Source organism: Neomonachus schauinslandi, chromosome 9 (assembly GCF_002201575.2).
Source record: "Neomonachus schauinslandi chromosome 9, ASM220157v2, whole genome shotgun sequence".
NCBI lineage: Eukaryota > Metazoa > Chordata > Mammalia > Carnivora > Phocidae > Neomonachus > Neomonachus schauinslandi.
Window position 1 is genome coordinate 103,959,392 of NC_058411.1, and position 18,531 is coordinate 103,977,922.

The 18,531-nt window shown below is 42.4% G+C and overlaps 1 protein-coding gene across 1 annotated transcript in view; it reads left to right on the forward strand.

Annotated features, from left to right (window-relative positions):
* Positions 1–687: 687 nt before the first annotated feature.
* HACD3 (3-hydroxyacyl-CoA dehydratase 3) overlaps positions 688–18,531 on the forward strand; it is a 38,284-nt gene continuing 20,440 nt past the window's right edge. The window contains exons 1-2 of the mRNA XM_021693767.2: positions 688–938; positions 17,178–17,220. Coding sequence (XP_021549442.1) covers positions 852–938; positions 17,178–17,220 — 130 coding nt within the window. The 5' untranslated portion in view covers positions 688–851. The remainder of the gene's footprint in view (positions 939–17,177; positions 17,221–18,531) is intronic.

Consider the following 18,531-nt stretch of genomic DNA (forward strand, 5'->3'; position numbering starts at 1 on the left):
CCAATAGGATAACTGCTATTATGTCGCTTTCTAAATTAAGTAGAAGTAAATAAAATAGAAAACTCAATTTCTCAGTCTCACTAGCCACATTCGAGTACTCAAAAGTCTCATGTGGCTAGTGGCTACCATACTGAACAACGCAGAATGTAACATTTCCATCACGGCATAAAGTTCTACGGGACTGCGCTGAAAATCTCTGGCCTTTACGCTTACGAGATCTCCCCTCTTAGAACACCCTTCCACCCCCTTCCCACAGTGCTCCCCCTATAACCATCACCAGCCTTACTGTGTTTGTAATTGCAGGGTTCCAGGACAGCAGGGACTGTGCCTTACTGCTGTAACTCCAGTGGTTAGCTTTGAAGCCCAGCGCAATTAGTAGGCGCTCAGTAAACGTTGATTTAATAGGTGATAGGACAGGAGGGACCTTCCAGATACACCAGTCCCAAGCCCTTTCCCATGCTGATCAGTCCTTTAGGTGTCTCCAGCACTTTTCATTTTTTAAGCCTATCTTAAAGCATCGCCCTGGAGAAGAGAGAAAAGCGCCATGCACGCACCTGCTGATTCCCAATTGCCCAGGCGGCCGCCTCAGGCTCTGGCGTCACGGGCCAGTCGCACCTTTGCTCGGCTCCGCCCCCTCCCGAACCCAACAGAGGCCAAGAGCTCACGCCGACACCGCCCACAATCTTCACTGCGCAAGCGCAGCCTGAGAGCGTAGGGTGTCTCGAGGTGGCCGGGTGCCCGCGCTGAAGAGCGCGGGGGTTTGTGGCCTGCGTTCGGCAGGCTCCAGTCGCCCGCTATCCGAGGCAGCGAAGCGCAGCGATCCATCTCCCCGCGCCCTGGGCAGTGTGGCCATGGAGAACCAGGTGCTGACGCCGCACGTCTACTGGGCTCAGCGACACCGCGAGCTGTATCTGCGCGTGGAGCTGAGTGACGTGCAGGTAAAAGCCGGTGCGGGCGGCGGGACGAACGCGGGGTCTCAGCTCCCGGGACCTTCCGATCTCCCCCATCCCCTTTGTCCCGGTGCGCGAGGGAGAGCTTGCGGTGCGCCAACGGGTTCGGCGACGCGGTGCACTTTAGGCGTCCGGGCCGGGGCAGGGGCTGGCCCTCGTCGAGGAACACTCGTAGACCCCGGGCCTGGGGCACAACCCCCTGAGGGCTGCGGGTACTTTCGGATGCTGCGTGAGTCCTGTGCGGCTCTCGGAGGCTGCCCCGGGGCCTTCTCTTTGTTCATAGCCTGATGGAGCCCGCGCCCGGCCCGGGAGGCCTAGCCGTCGGGGTTCGGGTTTGCCTAGGCCCTACGAGGCATAGGATGAGCTCGTTGGGCCGGGGGTGCAGAATGACGGTGGCTTGCTGGGTCCTGGCTGGACGTCTTGGCGCTGGCCAGAGAGGTTCAGCCAGGCCGGTCTGACGTTCACAAGGCCCGTCGCGGCTGCCCCCAGAGGGGCCACACCCACCTTCCAACCGTTCAGTGATGGAAGTCATTCTTGTTAATTTTAATTTTAAAATCCGGAAGACCCGGAGAAAGTGATTTTCCGTTTGTTCTGAAGGCTGTGAGCTCGGGTTTGCGGAGTTGCATAGAGAACTTAAAAATTAAGTTACATAGAGCATTTATGTTTGATTTCCTTAGCTCCCTGTATGAACAAGCCCATGCCTCCTAAATGGTGGAGATACCAGGACCTGTGTACCCCCTGCCTCTGTCCAAACCATCCAGGATTCCAGGTTTTGAGAAACTGGAGTTTTCAGTCTGGAATGTTCTTTCTTCAGTCATCCTTACTACTTCTCCGTGACATCTATGGCAATTTGTAACCTCCTTCACTCCACCTAACTTTTGCTGCCTTTGACTCAGTCGGTCATATTTCTATCTGTCCACCTGTCTGGCATATTTCTTGCAAAGTGTAGGTGCTCTTTGGGTGTGGATTTGAATTTGTTGAATTGAATCTTTGTTTCTGGAATTTAAACCCATTTTCCCATTGACACATAAAGACAGTACTGGCCAGAAAGCCTTTAAATAGGATAGGACAGTGCATGGTGTGTCATTTAATGTGTTAAACCAGATTGAATTATACTTTCGCATCAGAAGATGAGTAAATGGTCTGTGCTGTCACCCTCTACTGTGCTCCAGGGTGTTGCAGTAAAGCAGGAAACAAACAAAATCTTTGTTGATGGGGATCAAAGTCTCCATCTGGAGAGGGTTCTCAGTAACTGTGGAACATGTGTTATGACAGTCTCTTTTTTAAAAAAGTAATTTAGCCAAGTGTTACGTAAACAGATTACACTCAGGCCCTTCCCTCTCTAGATGTTATCATGTAATAAGGATGTACTGTTCTGGGATACAAGCTGCAAACACTAAAGGTGTTTTTAGGGGAATAGGTTGGTGGTGGTGGTGGAAAGAAATGGAAATTAGTTGGACAATGAAAGAATGCATCATGTTTATATTTGTCTTGAGGGATCTAAACCTCTTTGTTAAGAGATATGAACACATGTTAATCATATTTGGTATATTTAGAAATATGAAAGGTATACATTTGAAATGTATTATATTTAAAGAAATGCAAAGGTGGAGAAAAAAATGGAAGATTCTTTTGGAGAGAGAAATCCTTTTATTTTTGGGAAAAAATAAATATCCCCCCCCCCAAAGCAATGTTTTAATACCACTCATAAAAGAAATCCTCTACCATGTGTGAGGTACTAGAGATTTACAGAGATGAGTCAGACAGCCTCAGCTTTCCAAGAGCATACTATCTAGAAGCAGCATATTATCATATACAGACAAAAAGTTTTGTGTAGGAGTATGTTTATTGGTAGAATTGAAGTTGAATATTAACCAGGTCTCTGGTGTTAAAGGAATTTGTTACCTCTCTTATGTTTAGTTAGAAATGACTTCCAGAAATGAGATGAAGTGTTCTTGTCAAACTGAGATTGGAAGAACGTTCCAGGAAGAGAAAGGCGTAGACTCTTAGGTTGTCTGACTTGTACCATGTCAATGCACTGCAGCCAAAGACTGCCAGGGAAACACCTGTGGTTAAACGAGTTGGGTTTATTACTCATTTCAGCAAGGGAGAGCATAGCCCGTGGGGGACAATGATGTCTCATTAAGGGGGTTAGACCTGATTATAGGATTTGGATGCTGTCAGAAAACGGGTAATTCTGTGGCTGGTTATCAGAATAAATCTTATCTGTAGGGAGGAGAGACTAGCAAAAGAATAAAAGTAATTGGTAGAGAAGTCGCAGTCACTCATTTTGGCCAAGACAGAAAGGACGTCTGGTATTTTGGGAGTGGCATAGCAGCCACGTTTTTGTCTGTGCTTACACAAAATTATGAAATGACTTTTGTCGGGGCGCCTGGGTGGCTAAGTCGTTAAACGTCTGCCTTCGGCTCAGGTCATGATCTCAGGGTCCTGGGATTGAGCCCCGCATCGGGCTCCCTGCTCGGCAGGAACCCTGCTTCTCCCTCTCCCTCTCCCTCTCCCCCTACTTGTGTTCCCTCTCTCGCTGTCTCTCTCTCTGTCAAATAAATAAATAAAATCTTAAAAAAAAAAAAAAAAGAAATGACTTTTGTCTCATTTTGTCAAGGTTCCAGAATAACCTTGTCCAAGGTTGGTATTCTGTGCCATTATGTCCAATTGGAGAATAACATGGCCGAGCTGTGAGTGACAGACCACCCTCTGAATGTCAGGAGCTGCTGTTTTTGTTTTTGTTTGTTTTGTTGTTGTTGTTTTTTAATTTCTCACTTAATTGCTCAGCACGGGCCTGTCGAACCTGTGATTCAGGCTCTGGATGAAGTAATTCATTTTTCAATGAAAAGCATTTGTGGGGTGCCTACTCCTAGCTCATTAAGCTAGGTGCTGGGTTGTTGGACAGCTCTCTGTTACCCCCTGCTTTCTGGTGTTTCCCACAGTTACTGAGTTTTAGTGTTGAATTCCAATTTGGGGACATCAGCTCTGCTCCCCTCCCTTTCTGAGATACAGAGAACTGTCCAGTTTTCACATCTCTATTCTGTCCTTGGAGGTGCAGGGCTAGTGGCTGCTGAGAAATGACTGTTAATGTGAGGAGGGATGGTGCTCAGTAAAGACTTCCAACAGCAGTCTTATCTGTGTTTGAGGTAAGCAGTAGCAAAGATGTCAGCTGGAGTCCAGGGGGCCAGGGCAAGGCTATTTTCAGAATAGAGTTTATTTTCAAGATAAACATAATAGACAGCTTTGTGCCAACAACCATAGTTGTTAAAGCATTTGTTCATTTATCAAGGTTTTGGTTTGTTTTAGTTGTATGTGGACAAAGTGCATACCTTTGTTTGGGAGCTGTTTGACAGATACTGTTCTTGTCCTTACTTGATAGACACTCTGGTAGAAAGAGGGGTAACCGAAGATAGGGGTGGAGATAGGGGTCTTGGGCTTCTACTTCCTACCTGGTGGCCATGGATAATTCACTTAATCCTTATGTCCCTCCGTTTCTTCATCCAGATAAATGTGAAGGCACTAATTCACAGGATTGTTTTGAGGTCTGAACTAGACATTGGATTTGAAAGTGCTTTGTAAATTCTAGTTTGCTATTCAAGTGAAAGGATTATTATTGTTATATTAAACTTTAGATGAAAGAGAGAAACACAAAGAGCAATAGGATAGGGTAGAGTCTATGAGCAGAGTTATCCATATATGAAAACGTACTGTACAGCAGAGGTGGCTTTGAATATTAATAGGGCAAAGGATGAACCATTCAGGAAATTGTTTGGGGACAGTTAGTAATCCAAATAGTGAAAGATAAAATAAGATCTTGCCTTATGTCATACATAAAAGTCAATTCCAGGGGGGTTAATGACCTAAATGCATAAAGCAAAACTACTAAAAGAAAATATAGGAGACTATCTTTATGGTATTGGAACAGGGAATAATGTGTTAAATAAGACACACAAAACATAAATCCTAAAGATTAACTGATTTAAGACAAGCTTGAAGAAGATATCTACAGCACATATGACAGACAAATGACTAGCATCTGAAATATATAAAGAACCACCTACAGACCAATACGAAAAAGACATATTACCCATTAGAAAAAGGGGCAGGAAATATAAGCAATGCAGAGTAAAAGGAAACAAGAATGGCCAGTAAACCTAAAAAGATGCTTGATCTCAGTTGTAATCAGGGACATGTAAATTAAAGGAATAGTATTTGTTAGAATATGATAATATATTTCTTATATTAGATTGGGAAAAATGGAAAGTCTAACATTACCAATTGTTGGTGAGATTGTTCAGCAGTGGGACATTTTTTTTTAAGATTATTTATTTATTTGTTAGTGAGAGAGAGAAAGGAGAGAGAGCACAAGCAGGGGGAGCGGCAGGCAGAGGGAGAAGCAGGCTCCTCACTGAGCAGGACCCTGGGACCACAACCCGAGCCATAGGAGACGCTTAACCAATTGAGCCACCCAGGTGCCCCGCAGTGGGACATTTTTATACAATTTCCCCCTGCCCAACCCTTTTAAAGACCACCAGGAACAGCTTGTTTTTTTTTAAATTAAATTAAATTTTATTTATTTAAATTCAGTTAATTAACATATAGTATATTTTTCATTTCAGAGGCAGAGTTCAGTAATTCATCATTTGTATATAACACCCAGTGCTCATTACATTATACATCTTCCTTAATGCCCGTCACCTAGTTACCCCAATCCTCCACCTCCCTCCCCTCCAGCAACCCTCAGTTTGTTTCCTGTGATTAAGAGTCTCTTACGGTTTGTCTCCCTCTCTGATTTCATTTTGTTTTATTTTTGCCCCCTCCCCCATGCTCCTCTATTTTGAGAAACATCTTGTTTTAACAAATGGGTTTATTGCTTGTTTCGATGGGGGAGAACACATTTTGGGAATCGTGGGGCGTCTCAGTAAGAGGGCACTAGAAATAAGTGATTATAGGATTTGGGCTTTGGTTGGATGATTGGGAAAGGGACTAAGGAAGTAGGGATTCATCTTAGATGGGATGCTGTTAGAGAGTGGGGACAATTCTATGATTGGATATGTTTTGGATGACATAGCGAGTGACTTGTTCTTAGACAAAATTATGAGTTGACCTTATTTTGTGTCATTTTATCATGATCTCAGAGTAACCTGAGGTGGTTTGGTATTTTTTGAGATTGTTTATGTTTAATAGGAGAGCACAATGGCCTTGCTGTAAGCTTTAGACCAGCTTGTAATAATTTTGAGATCTAGCTGTGAATGTCAGATCAGTTTCAGGTATCAGGGCTGCTTCTTTTCTTTTTTTTTTTTTTTTTAAGATTTTATTTATTTGACAGAGAGAGAGAGCACAAGCAGGGGGAGCAGCAGGCAAAGGGAGAAGGAGAAGCAGATTCCCCACTGAGCAGGGAGCCGGACGTGGGGCTCGATCCCAGACCCCTGGGATCATGACCTGAACTGAAAACACACGCTTAACCGACTGAGCCACCCAGGTGCCCCCCATCTTCATATTTTAGAGTCTACTCTTCTGAATCACTTTTCACCTCAGGGATGTCACGGTCTATGTTTTCCCACATGGTATCATCCTCCGTACCATTAAGAAGGACTAGTAAATGCACCATTTCTGGAAGAATGCCTTACTGTTATCTCTGGCATTTTTTTTTTCAAGTCATCATGACCTATTTATAAGTTTCAATGATGGCACTTTCTGGATCTGACCAGAAGATGTCAAGAAAATATTTACAGACGAGAACCAGGGCTCATACTCCTTCCTCAAAGGCCCTTTAAGTGGCTTTTTGACTGAAAAACAGTTGCAACCGTCTAGTCACGCCATCTGGAATGATAGCCAGTTCACACACATTCAGGCAGTGATAGGCGTGTTATGGCTGCCACTTGGCCAAAGCACTTACTTGCCGGGTGCTGCTATCAATTGTATTATATATCCTGATTTTAGAGATACTAAATTGGAACAAAATGTGCATTTTAGAATTGAAGAAATGTAGCAAATTTTGGAATTGTCAGTTAATAAGTTATAGTATTTAAATTCCTGAGACAGGATGAGCTCGCCCAGGTAAAGAGAATAGATCAGAAGTTACCAACTCAAATGCCCGAAATAGTGATGAGGAGCCCAGGTGTCTTTTTGCCTTGATTTGAATCTGGGTCTTGCCCCTTGCTGATTTTGTAATCTCGGGCCTGTTATATAACCTCTGTAAGCCTTAGTCGCCCATTTGTAAAATCCTCATAATAATAGTACCTATTTTATAGGGCTTTGTGTGTGTGCGTGTGTGTGTGTATGAGCTAGTAATGTGGAACACTTTGAACGATACCTGGCATCTAGTGAGTGCCCAGTAAATGTTTGTGAAGTGAGCTGGGTGGGGAATGTGGTTAATTGGAGAGGATAGGGTTCATCCTAAAGGGAGAGCTATTGTCATGCAAGAAGGCAGATCTGAGGTTGGCATCTGATTTTTCTAATTTGTGAAAGAGAAGCTAGAAATCCAGATTTTTTTTAAATGTTAAAAAAAATCCTTATAGTTTTACACTTGACTTATTCAACAAATACATGTAAAGGCTTACCGTGTGCCTGGGAGTCTTCCAGACTCTGAGACTTGGGCAGGAGGAGCAGACGGAGGTCCCTCCTCTTATGAAGTTCATGTGCTGAAACCGCTGGTGGTGAAAGAGTGACAGTAAAAGTGAACAAATTCATCGAACAGTTTCAGATTAATAACATTTTGGAGAAGGCAAAAGAAGACCAATCTGAGCAGGCATCATGAGAACTGCCACAGATTGGGTTGTCAGGGAAGGTCTCTCTGAGGAAGCGAGCAGAGACCTAACTGCGAAGAAGCTGTGCGGAAGTACGGGACGAATGTGGCAGAGAGAGGGGACAGCTCCTGCAGAGTCCCTAGGTGGAAAGCACTTGCTGGTGAAGTCAAACTAAAAATTAATACACACATAAAACAAAAGCAATTCTCTGCAGGCCGTGTAAAATACTGTGGCTTTAATTTGGCCCTTTCACATGCCAATTTATGACAGAAAACTGACAGATATTAAAAACTGGTGGTGGGGCCGCCTGGGTGGCTCATTTGGTGAAGTGGCTGCTTTTGGCTCAGGTCATGATCTCAGGGTTTGGGGATAGAGTCCCGTCGTTGTTGGGTTCTCTGCTTCTTCCTTCCCCTCCCTCCTCCCCCCCCTCCCCATGTGTGCTCTTTCTCCCTCTCTCAAATAAATAAGATCTTTAAAAATAAATAAATAAAAACTGGTGGAGATAGGAAGGGTTGAGTCCTGAGCGACTCAGCCATTGAGAAGTTGAGCAGAGGAGAAAGGACAGCAAAGGATAGAAAAGGAGTAGCCTACAGGGCAAAATGCAGACGGTGCCCTGTGGTGTCCTAGAACCCAGGGGACAGGAGCATTTCCATGGCATGTAGTCAGCTGTGTCCAGTGCTGCTTGGAGTATGATGAGACTGTATGTCTGTTGGATTTGCCAGTGTGGAGGTTATTGGCCTTGATAATAACAGTTTCAGTGGAGTGGTGGGGATAGAGGCTAGACCAGAGTGGATTTAAGAGTAAATTTATGGTGAGGAAGAAGTAATGATTATAGATAACTTTTAAAGAAGCTTCCTCTTGGTGGGGGGAGAGGATGAGCAGAGTAATCAGTGGTACAGTGTTCTTGGAGTTCCGAGAAGAGAGGAAGGCTTTCTTCCTAAAGCATGTGGGCCTTGAGCTTTTTTTTTTTTTAAAGATTTATTTACATATTTATTTTTGAGAGAGAGAGAGAGAGAGAGAGAGAGAGAGGAGCGGGGGTGGGGGAGGGGCAAAGGGAGAGGGAGAAAGAGAATCCCAAGCACACTCCCTGCTGAGTGCAGAGCCCCACTCAGGGCTCCATCTCACGACCCTGAGATCACGACCTGAGCTGAAATCGCAAGTGGGTCGCTCAACCAACTGAGCCACCCAGGTGCCCCCTGAAGCGCATTTTTAAGTGTAAGTAGAATTTGGATCCAAACAAGGGGGATTGCAGGGGATGTGTACTAGTATCTACACCCTGTTGAGTATATGCAGCTGTAAAAAGGAGTGAGACCTCTATGAACTGATGAGGATTGATCTAGGTGAAAAAAGCAAGGTGTGTGAGAATGTATATTACATGCTACCGTTAACGTAGCCTATAAGGGATATAAGAATATCTGGGTATATTTACTTAGTTTTTGGAAAATGTGTGTGCACACATACGGAGGAGGATAAACCAGAAACTCCTGAAATGCTTACCTGTGGGTGGTGAGTAGGAATGTGGTGGAGGGAGATAGGTTTGAGGTAGGACTTCTGGAGATACGTTTCTACAGTTTGACTTTTGACCAATGTGAATATTTTACATATTCAAAAATAAAACTTAATAAAAAAGAATACAGTGGCAAATCTTGAAATTCAATACAAACAGAATCAAAAGGACCTAACTGTGTATATAAAATTGATAACATAACCATCCAGATGAATAAGTTAATACAAGTAACTTTGCACAGTACTCTGATTCTTTAGTAGAATACATTCTAAGAACAAAAAGAAACGTTGTACTTCACTCAGTAGGTTTATTGTCAGTAAAAATACTGATATAATTCTGAAACTTTTTGAGGATCAAATAAATAAATGTGTTAATGCTATTAGGAACCAAGGTTTTCACTGTAAGAAAAGCGATAAAAATAATAAGTAACAAGATGAGAAACTCTATAATAGTAAATTTGAATTGGAAATTTAAATATGACAGCATGACTTTAAAAATTCCAAGCTAGACACTAAAAATGAGCATTGAGTATACCTCAATGTGCCAGATCATGTTTTCTTTTCTCTCTCTCTCTTTTTTTTTTTTTTTTTTTTTAAGTAGGCTCCACGCCCAACATGGGGCTTAAACTCAGATTGGGAGTCAGATACTCTACTGACTGAGCCAGCCAGGTGCCCCCAGGTCATGTTTTCTAAATTACCATTCCTTGCTGAAGGAACTAAGGCTCCTTGAAGAAATGGCTAATTATTCCAAGTCTGTGCTAGAGAAAGTACATGGTCAAAGGCCACAAAGTCATGTCAGAATAGCATAGGAGCTGGTTTGAAGGGATTTCCACCAGCCAAATTTGTGATCATTTGAACAGCAAAAAGAATAAGAATAGTAGTGGATTTTGACAGAGGGAACTAAAAAAGAAGATCCATCAGTCCATAGTGATACTCAGAAGGAAAGGAAGATGGAGGTGCTGGGGCGGTGGGGGGGGGGGGGGCAAGAGGAGGGGGCAGGAGGTGGGTGTGGTTACAAAAGGGCAGCACCAGGGATCTGGAACTGTTCAGTATCTTGACTGTGATGGACAAACCTACGCTTGTAATAAAATCGTATAGTACTTACACACATACACACAAATGAATACAAGTCAAACTGGGAAACTATGAGTAAGATAAGTCGGTCCTATCAATGTCAATATCCTGACTGTGATATTATACTATAGTTATGTTAAAGTACTATCTTTGGGAGAAACTGGGCAAAGAGTACAAGGGATCTCTTGGTGTTATTTCTTATAACTGCATGTGGATTTATAATTATTTCAATAAAAATTTCAATTTAAAATATAAAGAGGGAACAGAGAGAGAAAGGGAAAACTCATCCTTACAGAAGAATGCCAGCTAAAAAATGAAGAAGGAATGATTGAATTAGAAAATCATCTCTGTGCAACCTCCAGATCAGGCAAGGATTATCAGTGGATGACAGTTCCATTGGAGGAAAAAGTATAGTTAGAGAATAGGAGATTACACTGTTAGATTACTTACTAATTACAAAAGAAAAAGAGTACCTTTAAAGTAGAGGGTTCTGGCAATCCCCATCTCTTTTTTTTTTTTTTTTAAAGATTTTTTTTATTTATTTGACAGAGAGAGACACAGCGAGAGAGGGAATACAAGCAGGGGGAATGGGAGAGGGAGAAGCAGGCTTCCCGCGGAGCAGGGAGCCTGATGCGGGGCTCGATCCCAGGACTCTGGGATCATGACCTGAGCCGAAGGCAGACGCTTAACGACTGAGCCACCCAGGCGCCCCAAGGCAATCCCCATCTCTTAATTAAATGATCAAGGTGTGGCCTCCTCTTAGGATGCCTTAAGAAGTACTCATATCAAGAAAAAAAAAAGTACCCACGTCACCTATGAAATATTCTTTTTTTTAAATTTTTATTTGAAAAATTTTATTTATTTATATGACAGAGAGAGACCCAGCGAGAGAAGGAATACAAGCAGGGGGAGTGAGAGAGGGAGAAGCCGGCTTCTCGCGGAGCAGGGAGCCCGATGCGGGGCTCGATCCCAGGACCCTGGGATCACGACCCCAGCCGAAGCAGACGCTTAACGACTGAGCCACCCCAGCCGAAGCAGACGCTTAACGACTGAGCCACCCAGGCGCCCCAATAAATAAAATCTTTAAAAAAATTTTTTTTAAGTGAATTAAAAATTTTCAAAATAAAATATTGGGTTGAGACACTTTTTCAGGGGAGATGCCCAATACCCACCTATGTGTTTGATGATTCACTGGAAGAATTCATGGGATTCAGCATATAGTTGTACTCCTGGCTAAGGTTTATTACAGTGAAAGGATATATGACAGGATCAGCAAAGGATTAAAAACACAGGTGGAGGGGCGCCTGGGTGGCTCAGTCGTTAAGCTGCTTGTGTTCCCTCTCTCTCTGTCAAATAAATAAATAAAATCTTTCAAAAAAAAACAAAACAAAAAACCACAGGTGGAGTGTGGAGAAATTCCATGTACAGGGCTCCTCATCCTCTGTCCTTCCTGTGAGGGTATACACTTGAGTTGCTCTTTTTTTTCCAGCAATGAAAACTGCAGTAAATCACGTATAATGTTTCTGCCCAGGGAAGCCCATTAGACAGTCAGCACCTCTGTACCCAAATTCTAGACTCCCAGAAGGAAAGTTGGTGTTTACCACTAGTCACATTGTTTGTAGGCACAGTCTAGGCCCAGTGAACGAACTGTTAGGGGACGGAGGAAAGGCAGGTTTCTCGATGCCAGCCAAGGGCTGATCTTGGAAACAGTCCCTTATAAAGATAGCAGCCTCATGCTTGCCGTATAACTTTTTTTGTGTGCATATATTAATCACACACATGCGCAAAACTAAATACTAATGATTTAAATGTCTAAAGGCTGTGGTAGCAGATAGTTCACTGAACTCTGTAGTTCTGTCAGAAATTATGAAAATGGAATGAATTGATTTAATTGCAATTCACTCAGTAGTTAATGAGACAGTAGGGATTCAGAGATGAATAAGATATAGTCCCTGCCATCAAGAAACTCAAGTCTAGAGGGGCAGATAAACCAATAAACAATAATTGCCGAACAGTGTGGTATTATAATGAAGGTGAAGACAAAGTAGTAAGGAAACAATTTAATTTAATTTTATTTTAAAGATTTATTTATTAGAGAGAGAGAGAGCACAAGCAGGGTGAGTGGCAGGCAGAGGGAGAAGCAAACTCCCTGCTGAGCAAGGATCCCGATGAGGGGCTTGATCCCAGGACCCCAGAATCATGACCTGAGTGGAAGGCAGACGCTTGACTGACTGACCCACTCAGGCACCCAGGAAACTATTAATTTTAATGTTGGAAGTGAGTAGGAGGGAAGAGGAATTGATATTTGGCCTGGACTTTGAAAGATAAATAGTATTCAACAGATAGGGAAACTTAGAAGGGCATCGTAGGCAGAGGGAGAAAAGCAACCAGATTCTGAGTGCTTACTAGTTACCAGATTCTTTACATGTTATTATAATTCAGTTCTCACAACAATCTTGTGAAATAAGCAGTGTTACTGTTGTTTTAAAAGTAATGACAGTTGCTGTGGATTTGAAAGTGAATGATAGAAATAAAAAGTGGTATAACTAGGATTGAACCCAGGTCCATCTAACTTCAAAGTCACCTTTTCCCTTCTTCCCTATCCACTCTTTTTGTAAGCAAAGGCACAATTCCTCTACTAGTTAAAGATGGGCTAGGTTGTGCAGATCCTAAAAACAACTAAAGATGTTCAATAAAAATCTGAAAATCATCAAAGAGTGAACAAGTTAGAAATTATAGTGGGAACTCTGGTAAAGCTGAGTGCTGAAACTGCTTTTGCCTTGAAAACATTAGCTCAGCTGAATGAACTTGAACTTTGGCTTTAACAGCCCAACAGAGTGCAGGGGACAGAATAAGACCAAAGCCCACCAAAGATACAATATTAGTGTCAAGTGTACAGCATAGTGATTTGACATCTGTATACATTATGAAATGATCACTGCAGAGTCTAGTTACCATCAGTCACCATATAAAGTTACTATAATATTATTGACTAGATTCCCTTTACTGTACTTTATGTTCCTGTGACTTATTTATTTTATAACTGGAAGTGTGTACCTCTTAATCCCCTTCACCTATTTCACTCACCCCCTTGCCCCTCTCCTCTCTGGCAACCACCAGTTTGTTCTCTGTACTTTTGAGTCTGTTTTTGTTCTGTTCCACATAGAAGTGAAGTCATACAGTATTTGCCTTTTTCTGTCTGACTCATTTCACTTAGCACAGTAGCCTCTAGGTCCAGTCATGTTGTCACGAATGGCAGGATTTCATTCTTTTTGATGGCTGATATTCCATTGTGTATACATCTTCTTTATCCATTCATCTGTGGATGGACAGTTATGTTGCTTATGTATCTTGGCTGTTATAAATAATGCTGCTGTGAACATAGGGATGCATGTATCTTTCCGAATTGGTGTTTTCATTTTCTTTGGGATAAATCCCCAGAAGTAGAATCGCTAGATTGTATGGTAATTCTATTTTTAATTTTTTGAGGAACCTCCATTCTATTTTCCATAGTGGCTGTACTGATTTACATTCCCACCAGCAGTGCACGAGGGCTCCCTTTCCTCCGTATCCTCACCAAGCTTGTTTTTTTCCGACAGTAGCCATTCTGACAGGTGTGAGGTGAGACTGTGGTTTTGATTTGCATTTCCCTGCTGATGATTGATGTTGAGCAACTTTTCACGTGTTTGTTGGCCATCTGGATGTCCTCTTTGGAAAAATATCTATTCAAATCCTGGCCCATTTTTTAATTGGATTTTTTTTTTTTTTTTGATGTTGAGTTGTAGATGAGTTCTTGATATATTTTGGATATTAATCCCTTATGGTATCTATCCCTTACAAATGTCTTCTCCCATTCAGTGAGTTGCCTTTTTGCTTTGTTAATGATTCCCTTCACTGTGCAAAAAGCTTTTTAGTTTGAGGTGGTCCTGTTTGTTAGCTTTTACTTTTGTTGTCCTTGCCTGAAGAGTAGGATCCAAAAAAAATTTCCTTTTCTTTTTTTAAAAAATATTTATTTATTTATTTTAGAGAGAGAGAGAGAGTGCATGCAAGCAATGGGAAGTGGCAGAGAGAGAGGGAGAGTCTGAAGCAGATTGTGCTGAGCACAGAGCCCAATGCAGGGCTCGATCTCATGACCCTGAGATCATGACCTGAGCTGAAACCAAGAGTTGGACACTCAACTGACTGTGTCCCCCAGGCACCCCCCGAAAAGATATTTCAAAGACCAATGTCTGGGAATTTACTATGTTTCTTTTAGGAGTTTTACTGTTTCAGGTCTTACATTTAAGTCTTTAATCCATTTTGAGTTTCTTTTTGTATATGGTGTAAGAAAGTGGTCCAGTTTCATTCTTTTGCATGTAGCTGTCCAGTTTTCCCAACACTATTAATTGAAGAGACTGTCCTTTCCTCACTGCATATTCTTGCCTCCTTTGCCATAGGTTAATTGACCATGAAAGCATGGCTTTATTTCTGGGCTCTCTGTTCTGTTTCATTGATGTATGTGTCTTTGTGCAAGTACTATACTGTTTTGGTTACTATAGCTTTGTAGTATACTATATGGATACTATAGCTTTGTAGTTACTATAGCTTTGAAATCAGGGAGCATGATGTCTCCAGCTTTGTTCTTTCTCAAAATTGGTTTAGCTATTGGGGTCTTTTTGTGGCTCTGTATAAATTTTAGGGTTATTTATTCTAGTTCTGTGAAAAATGCCATTGGTATTTTGATAGGGATTGCACTGAAGTCTGTAGATTGCTTTGGGTAGTATGGACGTTATAACAATATTCTTCCAATCCATGAGCATGGAATATATCTTTCCATTTATTTGCATCCTCTTCAATTTCTTTCATCAGTGTCTTACAGTTTTCAGAGTACAGGTCTTTCACCTCCTTGGTTAAATTTATTCCTAGGTTATTTTATTCTTTCTGATGCAGTTGTAAATGAGGTTGTTTTCTTAATTTCTCTTTCTGATAATTCATTATTAGTGTATAGAAGTGAAGCAGATTTCTGTATATTGATTTTGTATCCTGCAACTTTATGGAATTCATTTATTAATTCTAGTAGTTTTTTGGTGGAGTCTTTATAGCTTTCTGTATATAGTTTCATGTCATCTGCAAATAGTGACAATTTTACTTCTTTTTTTTTTTACCAGTTTGGGTGCCTTTTGTTTCTTTTTTGTCCCTGCTGAACAGGGAGCCCGATGTGATATGGGGCTTGATCCTAGGACCTCAGGACCATGATGTTTAACTGACTGAGTCACCCTGGCGCCCCTCAGTTCACTAATATTTTGTTGAAGATTTTTGCTTCTGTGTTCATCAGAGATATCGGTCTGTTTTTGTTTGTAGTGTCTGGTTTTGGTATCAGGGTAATGCTGGCCTCATAGAATAGGTTTGGAAGTATTCCTTCCTCTTCAATTTTTTGGAATAGTTCGAGAAGTTGGGTATTAACTCTTCTTTAAATGTTCAGTAGAATTTACCGGTGAAGCCATCTGGTCCTAGACTTTTGTCTGTCAGAAGTTTTTCGACTACTGATTCAATTTCATTCCTTTTTCCTTCCAAGTGATTTAGAGTATGGGAAACACACTGAGTTGGGCAAGAAGTGACCTGGGTGGGAACCTTACCTCCAAGACATTCTAGAACTTTAGCTTTAATGAAAATATCTATATCAAAACCCTGTTTCCCTTACCGAGGAACCATGCCCCTGAAAGTGTAGCCTCTCTTGCTGAGGTTCCCTAACTCCCTGTTCCTGCCACAGAGATCATCTAGAAGTTTAGCTCCTTTGGGTGAGCATCTCAGCCTAAAGTCTGTACTCCTGCTAGGGAGGTTCTCACCATAAAGCTTGGCTCAGATGCTCCCTCCCCGTCTCCCCACCGTCCCCCCCAGCCTTCATTCTTTCCCTTTTCCTAACACTCTTGGCTGTGAATAGAGCACTAGGCTCCTTCTCCCCACCCCCTCTCCAATCTTCTCTCTGTATCATTTGTTGGTTTCCTTCCATGCATGATGGAGCACAGAGAGCTGAGCCTGCAGGAGAAAAACAAATGACTTAGTTCCAGCACTAGAAACATGCTGCTCCTTGCTTATTAACTTTGGGCTGGGGTAGGAGGTGAGTCATTTCTCATCCATTGAAAAAAGAGCTGAGTAGTATCACTTTAAGTTACGCTATTAAAGTCACGTAGCAACTTCTGGGAATAAGTGAACAATCTGGAGAGTTTTGAGCTCTTTAGTGTTGGCTTGGGTGGGGGTTAAGAGCTCAGAACCTGAGGCGAGGGCACTGTCGGTTTCATTTTGAGTGAAATCCCTTGTAATCATCAGCCCTTCTCTCTACCTACTGGAATGAATTTATCCTTCATGTTGCCTTGTAGGTCTCACTTCTGGCGAACCTTTCCTCAGCCATCCTATTCTTGTTGTGCTTGCTCTCTTAACACTTAAAACACTTAACTGCTTTTTACTACTCTTTTGGTCTTGAACATATGTTACTTGATACTGTTTGAGATCTTCTGACAGGAAGTGACTCATCGTCTGTTCCACTAGGATTCTCTGCCTCCGCAGCTCAGGGACTGAGTCTTAGAGATCTGGCTTCTCCCTGGAAACACCTCCCATAGCACCTTTGTACCATTTGCCATCATTAGAAGGGACTGATTCAGTATCTGATTGTTCTGCACAGTTGGAGCAGCTTAGGGTTATTCTTGCAGATGCCTACAATCCCAGACGGGTACAGGTAGACATAGAGAAATCCTGCACAGAGCTGTGCATAAACAACTAAATATATTTTCTGGGGGAGGCCCAGGTAGGAGGCCGAGTCCCTAAGGGGGAAGGATGGAGGGAAGAAAGCCCCGGTTTTAATTTCATTTTTCTCCTATTAAAATGCCCTTCTCGCATCCTTGGTCTCTTTTCACAGAATCCTGGCATCAGCATCACTGAAAATGTGCTGCATTTCAAAGGTCAGTATCCGGGCAAATGCTCCCAGCTCTCTACACAGCTAAAAAGGCATGGTGGTGGTTTCTTTTTCCTTTTTATCGATTTGTTTTATTCACTTTCTATTGATGTTCACCTCTCTGCTGCTCTTGGGGTAAACTAGATTGTTTTGAAATATATGATTAGAAAAGTCAAAGAACTTATTAGGACTTAGAAGTCCTGCTTTCCTCTTAGAGAGGCAGTAGATAGAGTGAGAAAGAATCCCGGGCTGGAAATCAGGACATCTGTCTTCTAGCTCTAATTCTGCTATCCTTGGACAACTTACTGACTTCTCTGGGCTAATAAAATGAAGGTATTTGGTTATAATCTGTATTTCTCAAATTTTAGGACCTATGGACACCTGAGAAAATGTCCTAAGGATCCTCCTGGGCCATGGACCCCAGTTTGAGAAAACATGTGAAGAATTAAATATGTTCACTTTATTATTATTATTATTTTTAAGATTTTATTTATTCATTTGACAGAGAGATAGAGCCAGAGAGTACAAGCAGAGGGAATGGCAGAGGGAGAGGGAGAAGCAGGCTCTGCACTGAGCAGGGAGCCTGATGTGGGGCTCCATCCCAGAACCCTGGGATCATGACCTGAGCTGAAGGCAGACGCTTAACCATCTGAGCCACCCAGGCACCCAAAATATGGTCATTTTATTTATTTATTTATTTATTAAAGATTTTATTTATTTATTTGACAGAGACACAGCGAGAGAGGGAACACAAGCAGGGGGAGCGGGAGAGGGAGAAGCAGGCTTCCCGCTGAGCAGGGTGCCCGATGCAGGGCTCGATCCCAGGACCTTGGGACCATGAGCTGAGCTGAAGGCAGATGCTTAACGACTGAGCCACCCAGGCGCCCCAGAATATGGTCACTTTAAATGATATTTGGCTCCATTGCCCCTGGGAACACAGCCTGTATTCTTGCATGTCAGTATTTAATTATAAGGCAGCCATCTAGATGATCCAGAATACACTTCTTTTTTTTTTTTTTAAGATTAAAATCGAAACAAAAAATAGAAATTTTCTTAATGAGACTTTACAGCTCTCTGATGTTATACTCACGGACCAGTTTAAGAAACACGGCATTCTAGATGATACCTAAAGCCTTTGCAGCCCTGACAGTCTTTGATTCTGTGAATCTGCCTCCGTCTTCTTCTCGGTTTGTCAGCAGCTATGCTGCTGTGCCTGAGAGGGTAGGTCCAGCTCCCTTGTCACCCAAGGGGTGGGATTCTCCCTCCTCTCTCTTTGTGCTAGTTCCTTGGAGTGTCGTTAGTAAGTGGCTGGGGAATA